At 36.3% G+C, this 18,920-nt stretch overlaps 5 protein-coding genes across 6 annotated transcripts; 2 read left to right on the plus strand and 3 right to left on the minus strand.

The window, feature by feature from the left end:
* Positions 1 to 434: 434 nt before the first annotated feature.
* LOC128867558 (transcription factor Adf-1-like) lies at positions 435 to 3,244 on the plus strand. Of its 2 annotated transcripts, none has more exons than XM_054108916.1 (4): positions 435 to 938; positions 1,864 to 1,984; positions 2,048 to 2,235; positions 2,393 to 3,244. In XM_054108916.1, the coding sequence occupies exons 1-4, from the start codon at positions 776 to 778 to the stop codon at positions 2,692 to 2,694; spliced, it is 774 nt and encodes a 257-aa protein (XP_053964891.1). In that variant the 5' UTR covers positions 435 to 775; the 3' UTR covers positions 2,695 to 3,244. The 2 variants fall into 2 exon arrangements, with proteins under 2 accessions (XP_053964891.1, XP_053964892.1); XM_054108917.1 differs by having other exon boundaries at positions 2,402 to 3,244.
* Positions 3,245 to 5,065: 1,821 nt separating this feature from the next.
* On the minus strand, positions 5,066 to 5,735 carry LOC128867562 (39S ribosomal protein L54, mitochondrial). The gene is made up of 3 exons (XM_054108923.1): positions 5,548 to 5,735; positions 5,332 to 5,477; positions 5,066 to 5,279 (listed from the first exon to the last, which is right to left on the minus strand). Exons 1-3 carry the CDS (start codon positions 5,642 to 5,644, stop codon positions 5,118 to 5,120), a joined length of 405 nt encoding a protein of 134 aa, XP_053964898.1. The 5' UTR covers positions 5,645 to 5,735; the 3' UTR covers positions 5,066 to 5,117.
* A 557-nt stretch (positions 5,736 to 6,292) lies between these two features.
* On the plus strand, positions 6,293 to 7,201 carry LOC128867561 (uncharacterized). Its single transcript, XM_054108922.1, has 3 exons — positions 6,293 to 6,580; positions 6,645 to 6,767; positions 6,827 to 7,201. The coding sequence occupies exons 1-3, from the start codon at positions 6,424 to 6,426 to the stop codon at positions 6,958 to 6,960; spliced, it is 414 nt and encodes a 137-aa protein (XP_053964897.1). The 5' UTR covers positions 6,293 to 6,423; the 3' UTR covers positions 6,961 to 7,201.
* A 1,492-nt stretch (positions 7,202 to 8,693) lies between these two features.
* LOC128867557 (F-actin-capping protein subunit alpha) lies at positions 8,694 to 14,673 on the minus strand. The gene is made up of 4 exons (XM_054108915.1): positions 13,825 to 14,673; positions 11,497 to 11,666; positions 11,247 to 11,420; positions 8,694 to 9,574 (listed from the first exon to the last, which is right to left on the minus strand). Exons 1-4 carry the CDS (start codon positions 14,063 to 14,065, stop codon positions 9,299 to 9,301), a joined length of 861 nt encoding a protein of 286 aa, XP_053964890.1. The 5' UTR covers positions 14,066 to 14,673; the 3' UTR covers positions 8,694 to 9,298.
* Positions 14,674 to 17,311: 2,638 nt separating this feature from the next.
* LOC128868441 (DNA repair protein complementing XP-A cells homolog) lies at positions 17,312 to 18,910 on the minus strand. Its single transcript, XM_054110534.1, has 3 exons — positions 18,664 to 18,910; positions 18,478 to 18,607; positions 17,312 to 18,394 (listed from the first exon to the last, which is right to left on the minus strand). The coding sequence occupies exons 2-3, from the start codon at positions 18,591 to 18,593 to the stop codon at positions 17,671 to 17,673; spliced, it is 840 nt and encodes a 279-aa protein (XP_053966509.1). The 5' UTR covers positions 18,594 to 18,607; positions 18,664 to 18,910; the 3' UTR covers positions 17,312 to 17,670.
* Positions 18,911 to 18,920: the final 10 nt, after the last annotated feature.

Below are 18,920 nucleotides of genomic sequence, written 5' to 3' on the forward strand. Positions count from 1 at the left end.
GTTTAGAATTATTTCAACAATTGCTTAGCATTATTTCTAGTTTCGGTTTTGAATAATAACTATTTTCGTTTTAAAATTTAACTAATTTTCAAATTCAAGATTGAATTATTTCGATAAAAAAAAAAAAAAAGAAGTTAATTCAAGGTCAAATAATCATATAGATAAAAAAAATTAAGTGTCATATACTTATTTCACTTTTTTTAATACATTTTTCTTAATAAGTTTGCAAATCATAATAGTTATTAATTTATCAAAACCATTGATTTCATTCATTGTTACGATTTTATTAAATTACCACAATGCTTAACTGTCTATTAAATGAAATAAGACAAAACATCTGATAACACCATGTGAACCGCTGCCCACACCGATTCTGTGGCATCTCTGCTACAGCGCTGCGCATTGAACAGCCGAAGTCGAGGTTTTCGCTGACTTCGGCTATCGCCATCGTCATCAGCATCGGCTATCTCTGTCCGCAGTAGTTTTTGATGTCGTTTGCGTCGCTTCGCAGTTTGTGATTTCGAGTGGTTATACAAACATCTTCTACAAGAGAAATATCTCTGCCTCTATATAAAAAAGAATCATTGTAGGCAGCGACTGCTGACTTCAATAGAAATTTGTGATTTTTTTGTGCGAAATCCAAGTGCAAAAATCGTTGGCGGAGTTCTGTGGGCGCCTATGTGGGCAGAAGCAGCACAGTAAACGTGCAAGTACAATTTAGCGGTAAAGACACCATCTGAAAATTTGTTTGCAAATAAACTGAAAAAAAGTGAAAATGGAAAAGTTGGATGCAAATTTGGAGACTCAGTTCGATCTTAATCTCATTGAGGCAGTGAAGCAAAACCCAGTTATATATGATCGTTCACATTATAATTACAAACATTTTGTTAGAAAGGCGCAAACCTGGAAGCAGATCGCAGAGCTGCTTGGAGTGCCAGGTAAGAGATTATACTACTTGTATGCATATACATACATGCAGAAACATTTACTCATATTGAAGATTTGAAGTTTTTTAAGTAGCGGAAGAAAACGTTTGATAGTAGTATGAAAACTTGGATAAAAATCCATTTATAAATTGAACAGATAATGGTGGGAAAAAGTTTAAGGTCTACGGCTGAGAATAGTTCGTAACGTGCATCTGGTGTATGAAAGCTATAGGCGAACACACAAAATATTTATGGATTCATAATGGCGATGGGTTAAAGTAAAAATAGGTGCCTTCGTATGCATATACACATGTATGTATGTTTGTGTGCATATGCACACATATTGTATTGTGATATTTGCTGTTATTGTTCGTTGTCGTAGAAGCAGTCGAAGGCAAACGCAACCGCAAGAGCCGTCGATGTCGTTTTCATTAATTTTTTCATCGGTGCCGATGTCGCCGTTGGTGACTGCTTGCGTTGCTGTACTTTATTGCTGAGTCGCACGCTTGCTGACTTTTTTTCGCTGCAGTGCAAAGCGCGCTTTGGCTATGGGGGTATGAACGTATTTGAGTGAATGAAACAACTATATGTGTGAGTTTTTGTGTAAAGCATGCCAGTGCAGTGCAGCCGATTTGTGGGGGCACTACAAAGCAGCACTGCGAACTCGTACGTGTACGCTGAGTGCGGCGTTGACGTTCAGCTGCTAATCGCGAACTCGGTTCCGTTCCGCAGTCAGATTAAAGTAACAAAACTTTGTTTTGTATGCAAGTAATGTACTTTGTTATTGTCAGCAGAGAACGTTTATTAATAAACAATCTGATTCCTACCAATAAGGTTGCTCAATAAATTAACCTTCTCTGCTCTTGCTGCTAACTGAAGTCGCTAACTCTTCTTGTTTGTTTATATATTATTTAATTGCATAAATTGTTTCTTACAGAACAAAAATGTACGAAACGTTGGAAAAGTTTGCGCGACAAATTCGCACGTGAAATGAAATTGTGCCAAGAATCGCGATGGCGCTACTTCAAACAAATGCAGTTTTTAGTGGATTCAATTAGGTAAATTATATTTTTGATTTCTATTATCAATCATTACAAATGATTTTCTACACAATGGCGTAGACAATATCGAGAATCTCTTTTGGGCAAATGTAATAACGTGCAACAGAATACCAACACGGTTACACAGGTTGATCCAAATCAACAGCAGCAACAACAACAACCTCAGCAGCAAACAGTTGTAGACGTATTTGCACAACCATTTAATGGCACCGCCTCAACATCAACACAAGCTCTTGCACATCCGCATGGTAGGTAACAGCTGAATCAAAGAAATTGTTTAAGAATTTTGAAACAACAAGGACACTAGTTAGCATGCATTTAACAGTCGCTTGTTGTTCCAAATTTTATTATATGTAAACTAAACTTTTGTTACGCAACATACTATACACTCAAGTTCACATTTAGAAATTACAGTTACAGGCGACACTCAGTTAGCCACCGCCGCGAAGGAACAAAAACCATACTTTTATGAACCAGCTCTGAAACGTGAACGCACCGAAGAAGACAATCACGATAATATGCTGAATACCATTAAAATATTTCAAAATTCAATGACGCAAGCAGTTAGCGCTGAGGATCAGTCGTTCGGTATGGTCGTCACCGACATGCTTAACACCCTAGGGGTACGACAAAAGGCCGAAGCCAAGGTACATATTATCAAGTACCTTACAGATATGCAGTTGCTGGCACAACATAATAAATATTAGATTAAGGAGCTTAGAGCGATAGATGATTTTAAAAGCTTGGTATGTGGCGCAGTGTTTTAAAGCTACAATTTAACTGAATCGAGTAGCCAACATTCCAACGGATCCCCTGCCAACGATGAGAATTTCAAAATGTACTTCCAAAAAGCAGCAACAAAACCAAATACTAATAAATTCGAGATAAAGTTAAAAAGGTGCCACCTAACAAAACTGGGGGGACAACATTTTATCGAAGAATTTCCTTTGGTCATTAAATGGTATAAACTTCTAAAATAATTGTAATGCTCTTGATATCATAAGTGACAAGTGATTTGTACAAAAAAATACGGCTATTATCAGAGTTGTACCATTCGCAGAAGTAGATTCTTCTGTTAAGACTTGTTTTTGGCATTTGTATGGAACACACTGAAATATTACGTACGTTAGTTGACACTAGTTGATCTGTTTGGAATCGAGATCGAGTGATGATAAATTTACACTAACGTAATTATAAGCAAAGAAAATAAATTAAAAATGTTATTTTAATAAAAAGTTTTGTTCATATTTAATTTTATATTAATGTATTACTGCTGGAAATCAAGGGGTTGCCATTCAAAAACTTAGAGGTTTAATGTCTGCTGCAATGTACGAAAATAAACCTTAATAAAAGGTAACAGATAAGTTGGTAAAACAGTATAGGTTTTATTTAAAAAAAAATTTATTTCCCCTGCGACAGCAAGTGTAGCCGTTTGAGTCCGGTGAGTTAATAGAACTGATTATTCAATTCGACAACTTTGCCTAAATACCTGAATTTTTAATTCTCCTACCAGTTGCTGCACATTATTGGTGGGAATAGAGCTTGGCCGGATGCGCGTTTGCTGGTGTTAACTGGTACTATACAGACACAAATCAAAATCGGCCCTTCATAGAATTTGATACTGTACGTCCCAGTTCATCGCTACCGTATTGGTACAACATAGCAGGCAACCACCTGTCATATGGAGAAAATGCGGAACACCGATATGAAAAAAATTAACCACAGGAACGAAAACCGGCAATCTGAGAGGCTTTCTTCGTGACAATTATGTAGACATTCCCATGGCAGCCGGTTCTTCGTTACCGGAATGATTTGGGTTTTCCCGACCAAAGGCCGCCGCCTCGTAAACTAGCCCTGTCTAGTGTACCCGACCCCCATCCCTCATCTATCGCACAACACTAACCACCTTTTCACATGCCCCATCAAACCCACTCATCTAACACTCTCTCCCTCTGGACTCAACCCGTCAAAACAGCAAGTTTCCTGGGCCTGCCGTTAGATGAGCTAGACGAAGACCGGTGATTACACTACTGTGACAGGGCAAAATTACTGCTACAACAACAACAATTATGCAGGCCAGAATCGAAACAGGGCATTTATATCAATGTCGGCATTCTTTTTGAAAATTATGTTTTTTATATTAGTATTAAAATAACATTCTCACTAACCGAGGACACCATGAGACCTGTTGATTGGATACCTAAACCGTTAGGATGTTCACCTTTACAAAGTTACTCACAAGTCCAAGAAATTTCGAAACACTCTAAAATTAATCGAAATCCGCGATTGGAAGTCATTCTTTCAAGCATTTCTACCTTCTGGAAATAATATAAAATCAAGTAGTTTGAGATTTACACAGTTTGACAAGGCGAGCCATAATTTATAAAGTTATATAACAACAACTAAACCGTTTGGGGTGACTAATATCAACTTTTATTTATGTTTCCAATGTACAATAAATAATGCTTCCAGTTCTAGTAAGTTTTTATTAAAAGGAACTGGTTTTATTGTCAAAATTGTATCCCTATCGTGGTAATTATTTTCAAATTTGTAAAATCAAAGTTTATCTACAACAAATTATCTACTTTCTTTTTATTCACCTATTATTTATATATGTACAGATATTAAGTTCGGTTATTATAATTCAATTATATTATTAAACCATGCAAAAACTGTATAGTCTTTAAAAAGCTAGCCAGTTCAAATAAAGAATTTCACTGTTTCAGAGAGATAACCCGGGTATTTAAAACTTCTCATATAAGTTTCCAAGTTTTGTGGTAGAATGTTGCTTTTTAGTGCATGACTAGGAATATTATTTACGTACACAATTCGCTTATCGAACAATGCAAGAGAGTAGTCAATGACCAGAAATATTTTCATTACCGTAATCGTCGGGCTTACCTTACGAAGCGAACAAAATTTATAGTACGTCCAAGAACAATCATTCCAACAAAAGTCCCTACAAGTTTTTAAAAATGTGTTATGCTTCTCCAATAACAGACATTTCGAAACCCATTGCTTTTCAACACTATTATAATCATATTTTATCATGACAAATTTAAGAATCAACTTAACCTGTTTTTCGCCTGAATCAACTTTAATGAGATGAATGCCAGCATTTAACTTACAATTAAAATTTTTTCAATTTACTTAGTTGATTATTGCGTCGGAGACCCATTTTACGTATGCGTCGCCAATATTGCTTCGTTTCTGGATCCATCTCATCCACAGGTGTAATGCGATCAACATTGAGGGACCATAACCACTCGGGGTATTCCGAATCAGGTTTAAGCTACATGAGAGTATTTTTTTTAAATCCAATAAATGACATTTTGTACATCTACCTTAATATCCTGTCCCGTTTTTAAGATATTGCTGCCACAAACATAGCTAACCAGCTTATTGACATCTGTTTCAACTGGGATTTCCTTTTTCTCGACTACTGGGCCTAGTTTTCCAAGTTTTTTCTTTTTTCCTCCCCCAAGTGCGGCTAAATAATCATATGTAGCATTTAATATTGAACAACTAAACCATGCAAATAAGTTTTTTTGTTATATTACCAGTTGCAGGTTTTGCATAGGAGCGTGCTAAAAATGTGTTCGTCAACCAGCTTCGTCCAATCCTGTTTAATGTTTGTCCAAAAATATTAGCATTCATTTTGAAAATTAACTCTCTTTGAAATTTAAGAAAAAAGAACTTAAACACCTTTCGATCATTGAGCTAAAACCTAAAAAGTAATTGTATAACCTCAAATAAAAGTCAGCTGTTGAGTGAGAGCACGAGCGTTGCCAGCTGAAATTATTTACTGAATAATAAAGTTTGTTTTAGTTAAGTGTGTGCCAAAACCTCGTGACCAAAGCTTAATGGAACCCTAATCAACCAACTTCAAAAAGTTTCTCATTTTAAGAACCAGAATAAGGAGCAAAATGGTAATGCTGAGCAGCCTCAACGCCATACCAAAGTGTAAAATTGAGAAGCTCTCATGTTTTCGTGTGCTTTGACAATTAATAGATGAAAACTAACAAAACTATTCCAAAAGTGAATGCACGTTGTATTATTAATTATTATTTACATCGCATAATTTATCAATTCTTTAGCTCAAAGCGTTCAAGCACTCGCGTTGAATCAAAGCGGAGCCAACGTTCTATGGAGACTGGCTTTGAAGATAAATAGGCGTACATTTTCATTCTAAAAAAGAAAGTAATTTACTTAATTACAGCAAAGATGAATGGAATGAGCGAAATGAAGCGGAAAGAGACGTTTCGTTTTATTTTCGAACTCTGGTCATAAAAGTTGTGCGCCTTTTGTTTAAACAGTATGGTAGCTCCGAGTTTACAGCTGATTTAAAAAAGCGAGAATGGTTTATCTGAGAAGCTTTGATATAATGGTTAAATGAGGAAGGTTATCAAACATAAAAAATTGTGTTATTACAAAAAATGCGGTTCCCATCAAATAAAACACTTGGAAAAATTGCTGTGTACGGAGCAGTTGCTTCCATTTCGGCTGCTATGTATATGCAACATAAAATGAAGGATCGCATAAGAAATTCCGAATATTTTCGTTTAGCCGTCCAGGCTTTGAGGAAACACAGAGGTATATACATATGTTTCCACTGACATGTTTTCCAAGTAAATAAATTGATTGAAATTAACTACAGGTGCTTCAAGTTTACTGGGTGAACCTATTAGAGAAATTGGCTTTGATTTAGGTGATACCAAAAATTTTGCAGACGGAAAAAATGCACAGTTTGAAGTACGTGTGAAAGGCGCTAAAGATAAAGGTAATAACCGTTACAGTTTAGCTTAAAAATAGACCTCGATTATTCAAGACAATTCGTAGGTAAGATGTTCTTTTGGGCGACACGGACACCTGAAGAAGGTTGGTTGTTGGATCGTTTAGAACTGGAGCTGCAATCACAACCCGAAAAACGTTTCCTAATAAAGAAAGCTGAAATTCTAGAGAAGTCTGAATGAAGTTATAAAGAATCAACTTCGGAGAATATCCCAAAAATAGTAAGCAAAAGTTGACTATCCATTGGTTACATCCTCTGACTGAATATATAGACGTAACAGATGCTGTTAGAACGAGAACAGCAACGCAACATCATGTTGACATACATAGCAATTATTATGTTATTTTAGTAAAATGAAAATATAGCAAATATATAAAAATAAATGGCGTAAAATTTAAGGCTGAAAATAAAAAATTAAAATATTGTTTAAAACAACTTTTGTTATCCGTATAGGGAAACAGTTGCTTCGAATTTATCTTTACTATACCTAAGTATGCTGCGAAATCTCTCACTTCAGGTCAGTGTGGTTTATGGGGTTAAGGGTAGTCAGAACTTAAAAAAAATTAGATTTTTTTTGCATTTCCTTAAAGTGTAATATCTTAAACATATTGTGTGAAAATTTGAAGTGAATCCGACAAATACTTTTCGAGTTATTCAACAATTAACAAAAGACGCTCGGGCGCTCCAGAGTGTTCGAAAGCAAGTAACAAAACTTTAAATGCGTTTTTCTCAAAATTATGATTTTTGAACTGGTGATCACTGTAACTTAAAAACCGCTTGGTAGTTTCCCTCTAATTTATACTGCTTTTGAAAAATATAAAAAACTCGTGCCTGAGTGAAGGATTTTTTTTTCAAAATTTCGATTTTTTTAACAATTAATTGTCGGTTTTTTTCTCGAAAGTCTGAAACATGATGTATTAATGCTGTGTTTTTATTTTTGTAAATTAAAGCAATTGGTTAGCAAAAAAAATTATTGAATATCATCATTTTTTCGGGCCACTGACTATCCCTAACCCTTTAAATCTGAGCACGGGGATCAACATTTTCTGTTCTACATTGAATTAAGGGGGCAGCTCCTTCAGACGAGTTTTTTAATAATTTGTTCGAAAAAATTAGAGTATTTATTATCTTAAAATAAATTACATATTAATATTCATGCTTAAATAAATATACAAAAAAATTTTTGAAAAAAAAAAAACTAATAAAAATGGCGGAGCTACAGCTGGTCAAACGTTGCTCCTTTAATTTGCGCCGTGGAATGTACAACCTCTTGTAATTAACTGAAATCAACCAGAGAAAAACTTTACATTGAAATCCGCTTTGCACTTACCTATTTTTAATGAAAAAAAATAAACATTTGATGCGAAAAAGAAAAAAATTACACTTTTTTTATAAACAAATTGATCAAAACAATATTTTTAGTGATACTTATTAGAAAATTTGAGGTACATGCGAAGGCCAATGTATTAAAGAATATCACTGTAAAATTTTAAGTTGATATCTTGTTTACTTTTTGAGTTATATTCGACAGCACGGAATAAAAGGTATTTCGAGAAAAACGCAATTAAAGTTATCGTGCTTATAAAGTAGAATTAAAAGAAATTTATAGTTACCGAAGCTTAATCTGCGATACCAGGACCATAAACCAAGACTTCTTCTTCGAAAAAATCATTTATAGTATCTGTATTCATTTTTTCTGTGCAGTTCTGGCCTCTTTTGTTTAATTTAATGAACGCCGCTCTTGTTTCTTCACTCAATATCCATTGTACGTGTCTGCGAAAGTCTTACATTCCTACTGACTTTATATGGACTTTTTAAATTTTCTATTAAGCTTAAAACATTGAAAAGCTATTCTTTAGACTGTAAATGAATTTTTAAAGAAAAAAATTAAAAATTTGAAAGTGCTAGAGAAGCTTCTTTAATTTTTGTGTTGTAAACTAACTTTATTAAAATTCCTTTCATCTATTTTAGTACCTTACTATATACTACTTTTCTTATTTTCTGCATTCAACGACAAAGGCGACAATGGTGATGAAATTGCTGCGAAATGTAGCACTGCACTGCTAAACTCGCAGTTATAGCCACCATTATAAATATATGTATATATATAAGTATGTATATAAACTCTTGCGGGCTATATAATGCAAGTGTTTCATTTGATTTAGGTAAATGTATGCGAAATCCGAGTTGCAATTACGCAAAGCCAAAGAGAGAGATTTTTTCGAAGCCATTGAGAGCAAAAGTGTCAATATGCGCAAACTTGAGTACCAAATTGGCTGAAAATTTATGGTTTAGCTAGTGGAAAAAATGTACAATCTTTGAAAAATTTAAAATGCTGCTACTACTTTGCGTAATAGTAATTTCAGATCTCGCCACATATTCATATTTTGGACTTAATCATGTTTGACAGCTAGGCGAAGACTGGTAGGCCGCTCCAAAATGCTGGATTTTAATTGTTGTGTGACTTCGCCTACCAATGTTTCCTTCACCCCCGACGACGCCTTAACATCTACCGGATCTTATTGCGTTTTCAATTCTTTACCAATACTATATGTAACGATTTTGCCCCAGTCAATTTTAGTTCTTGTTATTGGCAGCAAACGCCTCATCGCTTTGAATGTCGTATCAGACATGGTTTGATAGTTCTCAGAAATTGCCAACTGATATTCGTTTTCAGCTTCTTCGATTAAACGTATAACTTCTTTTGCTACTTGTTGTTCATTAGACACGACCACAGATTCTCGGAATTCCTTGGTAGAAACTAGTTGCACATTTCCGTCCTCATAATAATGCACCTGTAGTAAAAAAAAAATTATTAAATAAAAACATATATACAAATATATACCAATGTGCATATAAAGGTGTAAGCTTTATTTAATTAATAAACACATATGTATAGGCATGTATGCATGTATGCATGATTCGTGCGTGCATCTTTCATCCAATTTGTGATGTGCCAACTTGATGTTCTCCTTCAAATGGAGAGAGCTATACCGATCTATGCCAATTCCGAACGACAGCTATTTTAAATTTTTTTCTATAATTTGGTGTTTCATACACAAATCCACAAGACCATAGCGGCTTAACATTACTAAACATTTACTAAAAGTAATAATAAATTAAAATCTGAAGGTTGGTATATCTCATTTCTTATACATACATATATTAGGTCTCTTCATGAAACAAATAATTTGTAACAATTGTAACAAATTAGCAAGTTTTGGTGTTCATGTATCCAAAAAACTTGCAAAGTAGGGGAAAGTGAGTAAGCAAAATGACATTTCATTTCGAGGGGAAGTTGCAAGTTTTCATTTGTAAGAATTACAAGTGAGAAAAACAGTTGATCGCAAAGTAAACATTAATACGAATTAAAATTTGTGAATTGAGACTAAGTTCTAAAGTTAAATAAAAAAAAGTGATTAAAATATATTTTAGAAATCCTATATTAAATAGGAATCGGTCATGTACCTCTAAACCACAGCCTCCAGTCACCGTTGCTGCAGCTTCCGAAATACAAATCGAAAGCATTGAAGATATCTTTGGTGTTTTATGCTTCCACTTCTTGGTTATTAACTAATTTGGCACTATACGTATACTGTATACTTACATACATACATGCATAGACGCCGCAAGGAAAATATGTAGAAAGCTATGATTGTCACAACAATTCAATTGCCAATGGAATATTCGTCATCTGACAGCGATGATGAAATGGCCCGAAATCAGACATTTTCACAAAACCAAAAGTATATGATACCAGAACAAAATCACTAATGTGTCGAAGCAGTTTGTTTACCATGTGTCTAAGCTTGGTTTATGACGTTTAGGTTATGTTAGAATCGACTAGCACACACTGATGGCGGCATGTATTGACAAACAGCGGGAACTTAGTTGCGCACCTAATAATACCAGGTAGCTCAACAAAAAAAATTGTAGTTCTTGTGATTTTTCGCGCCAACTATTTAATCAGCTGTTCGGTTCGTAAAACTTGCCAATTGTTATTGGGTTCATATACTTTTTTGATATTTTTCTCTTTGAGAGCGAATTCTGGGAAATTAAGTTACTGGCTAATTTTTACATGAACAGACCTATTATCGAAAGTATACTACATAAATTTATGTAAAACTTGGTTTGCGGCATTAGTTAGGCTTCTAAGACATTCAATTTCTCGTCTATGTACGGATAATATTAATGATGCTGCGACAACAAGGCTTTGGATGTTATACCATTTGTTTGGTGGCTTTCCCAGCCTGCCATGAGCATGAAAGGTAGAAAAAAATTGTTGTAACGTTTACCCTTAAAAATCATATGCCGTTGAGACGATTCAGAAAACTGTGGGTCTTTTCATTTGCAAGGCTACATCAAGAAGCATACTTCGAATTAGATATATATACATGCACATATATACATGAATATGTATAGTATTAACTTAGCTTAACATTATTAGTATTGTTTGACAAAGCCAACCTGTAACTTAAGCACCCCTTTAAGTTCAGCACTGCCATTGCCAGGTTGCAAAGTAATACTCCACTGTGATCGCCATCGGCCATTCCAATAGTTTTTCGGTTGAAATTGATGGTCTTCAATGCAAAGTGTAAGAGTAATTTGACCCCCTTGGGACTTTCCAAATACAGAGGATACCTATGAATCAATTGAAAATGTTGTTATATTATATTTGTTTTGCTCTAAGAAATAAAAAAAATGTACAAATACTTACGCCATTTCTATAATGACTGTTTGTGTAGTTGATGGCTTCTACATCAAGAGCAGCACGCCATGGCTCAGATGTGGCGTCCGGTTCCACGTCCTGGTAATCACTGGCTTCTTTGCGTAGGTGATCAAACTTAAAAGATTGCTTGGTACGGGGATCATAAAAACGACCATTTCCTGTAAGGTTTTGTATTTATTAATAGTTAGTTTTATCGATATCTGCATAGGAATATTGAAGAATTCATGATGCTCTTTACATGACAGTGAGGTTAAAGTGGATGACCTGGAGAAGCATTGTAATTCACAATTTTTTTGGCTTTCCCTAACCATTTTTATTTAATTGTGACAAAGATCTACATAATATGTTTCAGTAGTCTACAATTTAATTGCTAACTATTTATTAATGATACTTTGTGAGCTAGTTCCCGATTTTAATATCTTATGTATCTACTTTTGTTTCGTGGGCTATAAGATAATTGTTTGAACTACTGCTTTGTTTTCTTGCATCTGAAGTAGGTCTCCGAAATTGATGAACTACCAGTATGGCACTCCCCAAGTAGCTCTAAAGCGCCATTTTGATACCATTTTGAGTCCTCCAACAGGTAGATATCTACAGGCAACCAGACCTGTTGATGTAAAGAAGAAGATTGATGGGATTTAGATTGGCGCACTGCCCTAGGCGGTCGAAGAAAGGAGCACCCAGTGACCTTAATCGTCTAACTGCCAAACCCGGACTCTTAGAGATAAAGTGCTCAAAAGTTTCCTTCTCTGAAAGGCACCCACAACTTCTGCAATGGGGATTAAATAGTAAACTTAACTTTCCTTCGTGTGTGCCGATCGTGGATTGGTCGGTAAACACAGCTACTAGTTTGGAAATTGAATGGCGAGAAACCCCCGAACTCTCTGCGTCTATTGTGTTAGGGCTAAAGGGGTTTTCAAATACAACACGAGCTCCCCCTATTATGCACTTTCCTGAGAAATAAGTTGGGTAATTCCCCTTTAACAACACACAAGGCGATGTTGAAGTCTGGAGACCTCTGCAACCAATTCAGTCGATCCCCTAGCAGTCGGTTCTACGTTACCGAAACGACACGGATTTATATCCGGCCAAGGACTGTCACTTCAGCAGCTTTCCCTGTATGTAAGTGTAGAGAATCTTTATGCTGCTACAACAACAACAACAACAACAAACTTCCCTCCTGGCAAGCTCATCAACAATTTCATTTCCCTATTAGTTCCTATGTCTTGGAACACAGGTCAGAGAAATGTTACCTGCACAGCCAAGAGATTTGATCGTCTTCTTACATGAGTTCACCAGTTTGAAATTGCACGATGACGTCGACAGTGCCTTGATCGCACCTTGACTATCGGAAAAAACGTTAATAACTCCCTCGCTTCTGCGTTCTCTAAGCATTCTGCATGCCTGCAAGATCGCAAGGACATCTGCCTGCATGATCGCATACACTACTGCCTGAAAAACACTAGCAGTTTTCAGCAGTTGAAAGGAAAAAGATAAATCTGCTGATTTAGAAAAAACCCCTGCTCCAACTCCCGATTCCATCTTGGAACCGACGTTACCGAAACGACCCGGATTTATATCCGACCAAGGACTGTCACTCTAGCAGCATTCACCGTATGTAAGTATGGGGAATGTTTATGCTGCCCCAACAACAGAGGTACCAGCATCCTTTTTGCATCTAAAGGCATCAGTAAACTCTTCACGGCATTAACCAATCATATAACTGATGGTTGTCTGTTTATTAATTATTGTAGATGGTATGTGGAAGTCCTTACAGGAAAATTATTAACTTACTATTACAAATTAATCTCTTTGATGTCAACAACCATAAAGTCCTTCCTTGTTTCAACTATTTTATCAAAGTTTTTATGATTTAAATATGAAAAAAAAAAAAAATTGTATTTGGTAGTCAGAAATATTTCTTATTTCTAACCCATTTTTAAACAACCTGTGAATTTATCAATATTTTGTGCAATTTTATCGGTATAAATCTATAATTAAATTATGCAGTTTTATCGCTGGACTTAAATCAGTCACTGCTTCAAAGTCAACAAATAATTTTAAGATAACGATTTCTAAGTATATACCAATTAAGGTATGTGAAGAAATGGTATTATTTTTAAGTCAGTTATGACTCAACAACGTTGCCACTACAGTCGGTTCTAAAAAGTCGGAACGACCCGGATTTATTTATATCCAGCCAAGAACTGTCACTCCAGCAGCATTCCCCAAACATTTATGCGGAATATTTATGTTGTTACAATAACAACGAAACTAGTTTAATTTTTCTTAAAATTGGTTTTTTTTGTTACTTACCCAGATCATTATATTCCGATATAAGGGCATTATTTTCACTACCATCAATATGTACTGGCGTTAATTGCTCTTTGTTGTATAGTGCGAAGGCGTGACTGGCGCCCTCTTTCAGCAGCGCATCATTATTGAGCAATTGACGTACATCGGTAAAAACTTCATTGAATTCGCCAGGTGGTGCATGCATAATAAAATCAGAAACGATTCGCACTTTTTCAGCATCGCTAATTTGTGTTTGCTCCATTTCAATGAGTATATTTCAACAAAAAACCAAAGTATTTATGATATTTTGTGAGTGGCCAGTTGTGACTCAAGGGTCCGTATTTAATTTCTTCAAGCACAACTACACATACACCCAAATCGTCTACTATAATGATTAGCACTGGCTAAGTGTTTTTTGTTTCCGTTCTTTTAACTAATGTACACACTTTTATTACACAGGTAAATCTATTTTAAAAGAATATAAAAGTGCAAGAACTCTTTATATTCCCAAATAGCCAACAGAACTTCAGCAGAAAAAATTTATTTCCCCACAAGAAATCGGGTAATAGATTTGACAGCTATGATTCAGTCACCGCGGAGCGTAGAGAAAAAGAGTATAAAATGACAGCTATGTGCGAGTATACATTTGTTCAATATTTACATATGCAGCACTAAATTTGAATATTATTACGAATAGGTTATAGTAAAATTAAACACACAACAAAAACTCTCGAACTGCTTTTAATTTTCTGTTCATGCAAACTTTTCGCTTCAGAGCACAATTTTCTTAAATATTGTGCTTATTGACAGAAATGACAATTTCCTTGTTACTAAGAAGTGCGAGCAGGACAGATACACACACAATTTCGCAGTGCATAACGAAAACACTATTTACATTTTTTTACACAGTTTCTACGTTCTAAATCTCTTTGAACTAATAGCTTCCTTCAAAGGTAATAACGTTTAGCGTTTACTATGTTTTTATTGGCACATAAATCAATGAATGACACTGGACTGTGGGAAACAATATCAAAGATTTTGTTTAAAAGTTAAGCCCAATTTTCTACCGCAAGATGTCGCGAATGTGCTGTTCAATTCCTTTATATATCATTAGCGGTATTCATCTCAACGTCTAAACTCACGAAACGCTTAAATATCAGTGTTTACACTGACTGCTATATAAACGTACCTGGAGAAATATTTGTGTAATTCCATTAGGGTTGCTATTGTTGTAGCATTTCATCAAGTTCTTCCGGTACGATGTAATCACCGATCGCCCACGATCTATTTCGACGGAGTGGTCTAGAGGGAGAGCAATGTTAGGTGAACGGGTTTAAGGGAACCTTCACATGCTGAACATATATTGTGTTGGGCAAATTTTGAATAGCTAAGAGTTTAATGTGCCAAGATGGCGTGGGTCGCACGTTTGCTTTTTGCCTGCGATGGGAGATACTACTGGACTGGTAGTCCTTGGTCGAATATAAATTCGGGTTATTGTTGTAACAGCATAAACTTTCCCCATCCATATACGGGAAATGATGCTGAAGGGACAGTCCTTGACCGGATATAAATCCGGGTTGCTCCGGATGCGTAGAACCAACTGTCGAGGGAAGGAGACAGGGCTGCTGTTGTAGCAGTTTACTATAAGACAGGGTTGCTGTTGTTGTTGTAGAAGCAAAAACATTTCTCACACGTGTACGAGGAGTGCTGCTGGAGTGGCAGTCCTTATCCGGATATATAGTATAGTAAATACGGGTCGTTCCGATATCGTAGAACCGACTGTCAGGGGAACAGGGTTGCTGTTGTTGTTGTAGCAGCATAAACATTCCCCATACTTACATAAGGGGAATGCTGCTGGAGTGACAGTCCTTGGCCGGATATAAATTCGGGTCGTTTCGGTAACGTAGAACCGACTGTCGTGGAAACGAATAGGGTTGCTCTCAACCTTCGCTTAAATTGATGCACTGAGTGTATTACTTAATCTTACACAATTTGTGTAAAAAACTTTATATACAAATTTGGGAACCTCTTAATTGATGCATCGACACGTTCAAGTTTTGCCTTTTAATTTGTTTACATGTATAACTTGGCGTTAAGCACAAGGTCATTCACTCCCTGGCTTCAAAATTTAATTGTATTTAGATGAAATATTCTCAAAGTATAACAGATCCTAAGGTTCAATTCATATCTTAATATTTACATCCCCGTTATGCATTATTTATTTATAATTGGCGTGTACACCCTTTTTGGGTATTTGGCCGAGCTCCTCCTATTTGTGGCGTGTGTCTTGATGTTGTTCCAAAAATGGAGGGACCTACAGTTTCAAGCCAACTCCGAACGGCAGATATTTTTTAGGATGAGTTTTTTCAAGGCAGAAATACACTCGGAGGTTAGAAAAAAACTTTTTCTTCATTTTGGTGTTTCACCGAGATTCGAACCCACTTTCTCTTAGAATTCCGAATGGTAGTCACGCACCAACCGCGCTGTTAGTTCTGCCTTCTCCAAACTGGACAAAGAGGCAAAGCGAATGGGTCTGGTGGTGAACGAGGACAAAACGAAGTACCTCCTGTCTTCAAACAAACAGTCGGCGCACTCGCGTATCGGCACCCACGTCACTGTAGACAGTTATAATTTCGAGGTTGTAAAAGACTTCGTCTATTTAGGAACCAGCATTAACACCGATAACAATGTCAGCCTTGAAATTCAACGTAGAATCTCTCTTGCCAACAAGTGCTACTTTGGACTAAGTAGGCAACTGAGCAGTAAAGTCCTCTCTCGACGAACAAAACTAACACTCTACAAGACTCTCATCATGCCCGTCCTAACGTATGGCGCAGAAGCGTGGACGATGACAACATCCGATGAAGCGACGCTTGGAGTGTTCGAGAGAAAGATTCTGCGTAAGATTTTTGGACCTTTGCACGTTGGCAATGGCGAATATCGCAGACGATGGAACGATGAGCTGTATGAGCTTTACGACGACATAGACATAGCGCAGCGAATAAAGATCCAGCGGCTACGTTGGCTGGGTCATGTCGTTCGAATGGATACAAACGCTCCGGCTTTGAAAGTATTCGATGCGGTACCAGCTGGTGGTAGCAGAGGAAGGGGGCGGCCTCCTCTGCGTTGGAAAGATCAGGTGGAGAAGGACTTGGCTTCACTTGGTGTGTCCAACTGGCGCCGGTTAGCACGAGAAAGAAACGACTGGCGCGCTTTGCTAAACTCGGCCAAAATCGCGTAAGCGGTTATAGAGCCAATTAAGAAGAAGAAGTCACGCACCAATCTGTTCGCCTACGGCGGCCCGTTATACATTAGTTGGTAACAATTTATGTCGTAACGGCAAATTTTTGATAAAATTTAAGTCATATAAGATGGCGACTTAAGTTGTTCCTATCTTTGTTAACATCTCTATTTTATGAGATACTATGATGTGCAGAGGACACATAAGACCATTTGTTAACAGCTAACTATTGCTAAGGAAAATCGTGATAAGAAAAAAAAAATGGAGTACTATGATATTAAATTTATTTCCTACACTAATTTTTAATAAAGACAAGATATTTTTTATTTTTTTTGTAATACTTAAGTGCTAACACATGTTAAGAAGCCTTATTATTGTTATTATTATTATATTGTAGATCAGCCTACTAAGGTTATCCAAATAGTTAGTTAAACAACAGTTGACTTTTCTGACGATTGTAAATTAAAATTACATAAAATGATGCATGAATAGAATCCATGTTTTTCGGAATACATATATCGTCGCGTTATCACACACTTCAATATTTTATGGTCTTAGAAAATGTCCTGCATATAAACCTGTTCCTCATTGTATGGATTCCCAAATCAAAAGGTATTGTATTGGAGTTACATTTTTTCATAGGTTTCAGTGTAGGGACATTTTAGACATGTGTGCGTGTAGTTATCATCTTCTTCGTTGTAAGTGTCGGGTCCAAATTCATGTTCATGCGTTGACTTGGTTTCTTTCGTAAACAAGCTACTTCGCATTTCCATGCGTAATTGCTTCATTTGTTTGTTGTACTTCTTCACCTTTGTCACCTCACGTTTTTCCTCAAGCAATTCGTGTTGGCGACTCAGCTCCTCTTCGCTTCCCCAAACTTCCATTGCGCGTCTCTCTACTTGCAACAAGAGGTAAAGTTTCATTTCGCCCCATCGTACATTATGCGGATTCTTTCGGCTAATATAGCGCAAGGGAGGTTCACGTCGATCAAAATCGCAATCCTTCAGCAAATACTCTGCTTTAGCCTCAGTCCGTGTGATTAATGCATGACGCCCATCCTGGTCACGGCATTTGTCACAAACAGCATGACCAAAGTTGCTGAATAGGTATGATTCAACGAAGGCATCTCCACAATCTAGACATTCCTCAAAGGTGACTGGTATGGAAAGAGCATCATTTAAAACTTTTGCGGCTTCGGTATTAGAATCACCTATTTCCTTTCCTGTGGTGATTGGCTGCCCATTAGTTGAAATAACCGGTTGCTCTAACAAAAAGCCTCCACCACTGTCAATATATTTTGTGCCTTGTACTTTAATTACAGATTCTTCGCCGGCTGCCGAGTTAACATTTCTATAAATTCAATTCGTTATAAGTTTGCTAATACACGATTATGTAGGTGTACATATTTGGAACTTAGAATACTGTAAACTTACTTTTTTTGATAGGGGTGTGCAACTAATTTAGCTTGTCTAAGGTGAAGCGCCTTGATGCGGTTGCGCTCCATGCGCGCCTTTTCCGCTTCAGTAAAAACACGACCGGTGCTCGACATTTCGCCCGTTATTCCTGCATAAAAATTCTCAAGTGTTATAAAAATTAAACAAATATAAATATGTACGTACTAATTTTGTTTATAGCACTCTTCTTCTTTCTACATTATTAGCACACATTGTCAATGGAGACCGCTCATTACACTCGAAGGGCAATAAATATCAGAGCTTATGACTTGATAATATTGTCTGACATAAATTGTCAGTTTGGTCTTTGACAAGCAATTTTTAAAATTCTGCTATGATACAAAAATTAGAACCAATTTAATTTTGCGTGAAAGTTTGAACGTTTTACATTTTAATTTTGAAGCACATAATTTTTGCTGTCA

This window comes from Anastrepha ludens, chromosome 6, assembly GCF_028408465.1.
Source record: "Anastrepha ludens isolate Willacy chromosome 6, idAnaLude1.1, whole genome shotgun sequence".
Taxonomy (NCBI): Eukaryota; Metazoa; Arthropoda; class Insecta; order Diptera; family Tephritidae; genus Anastrepha; species Anastrepha ludens.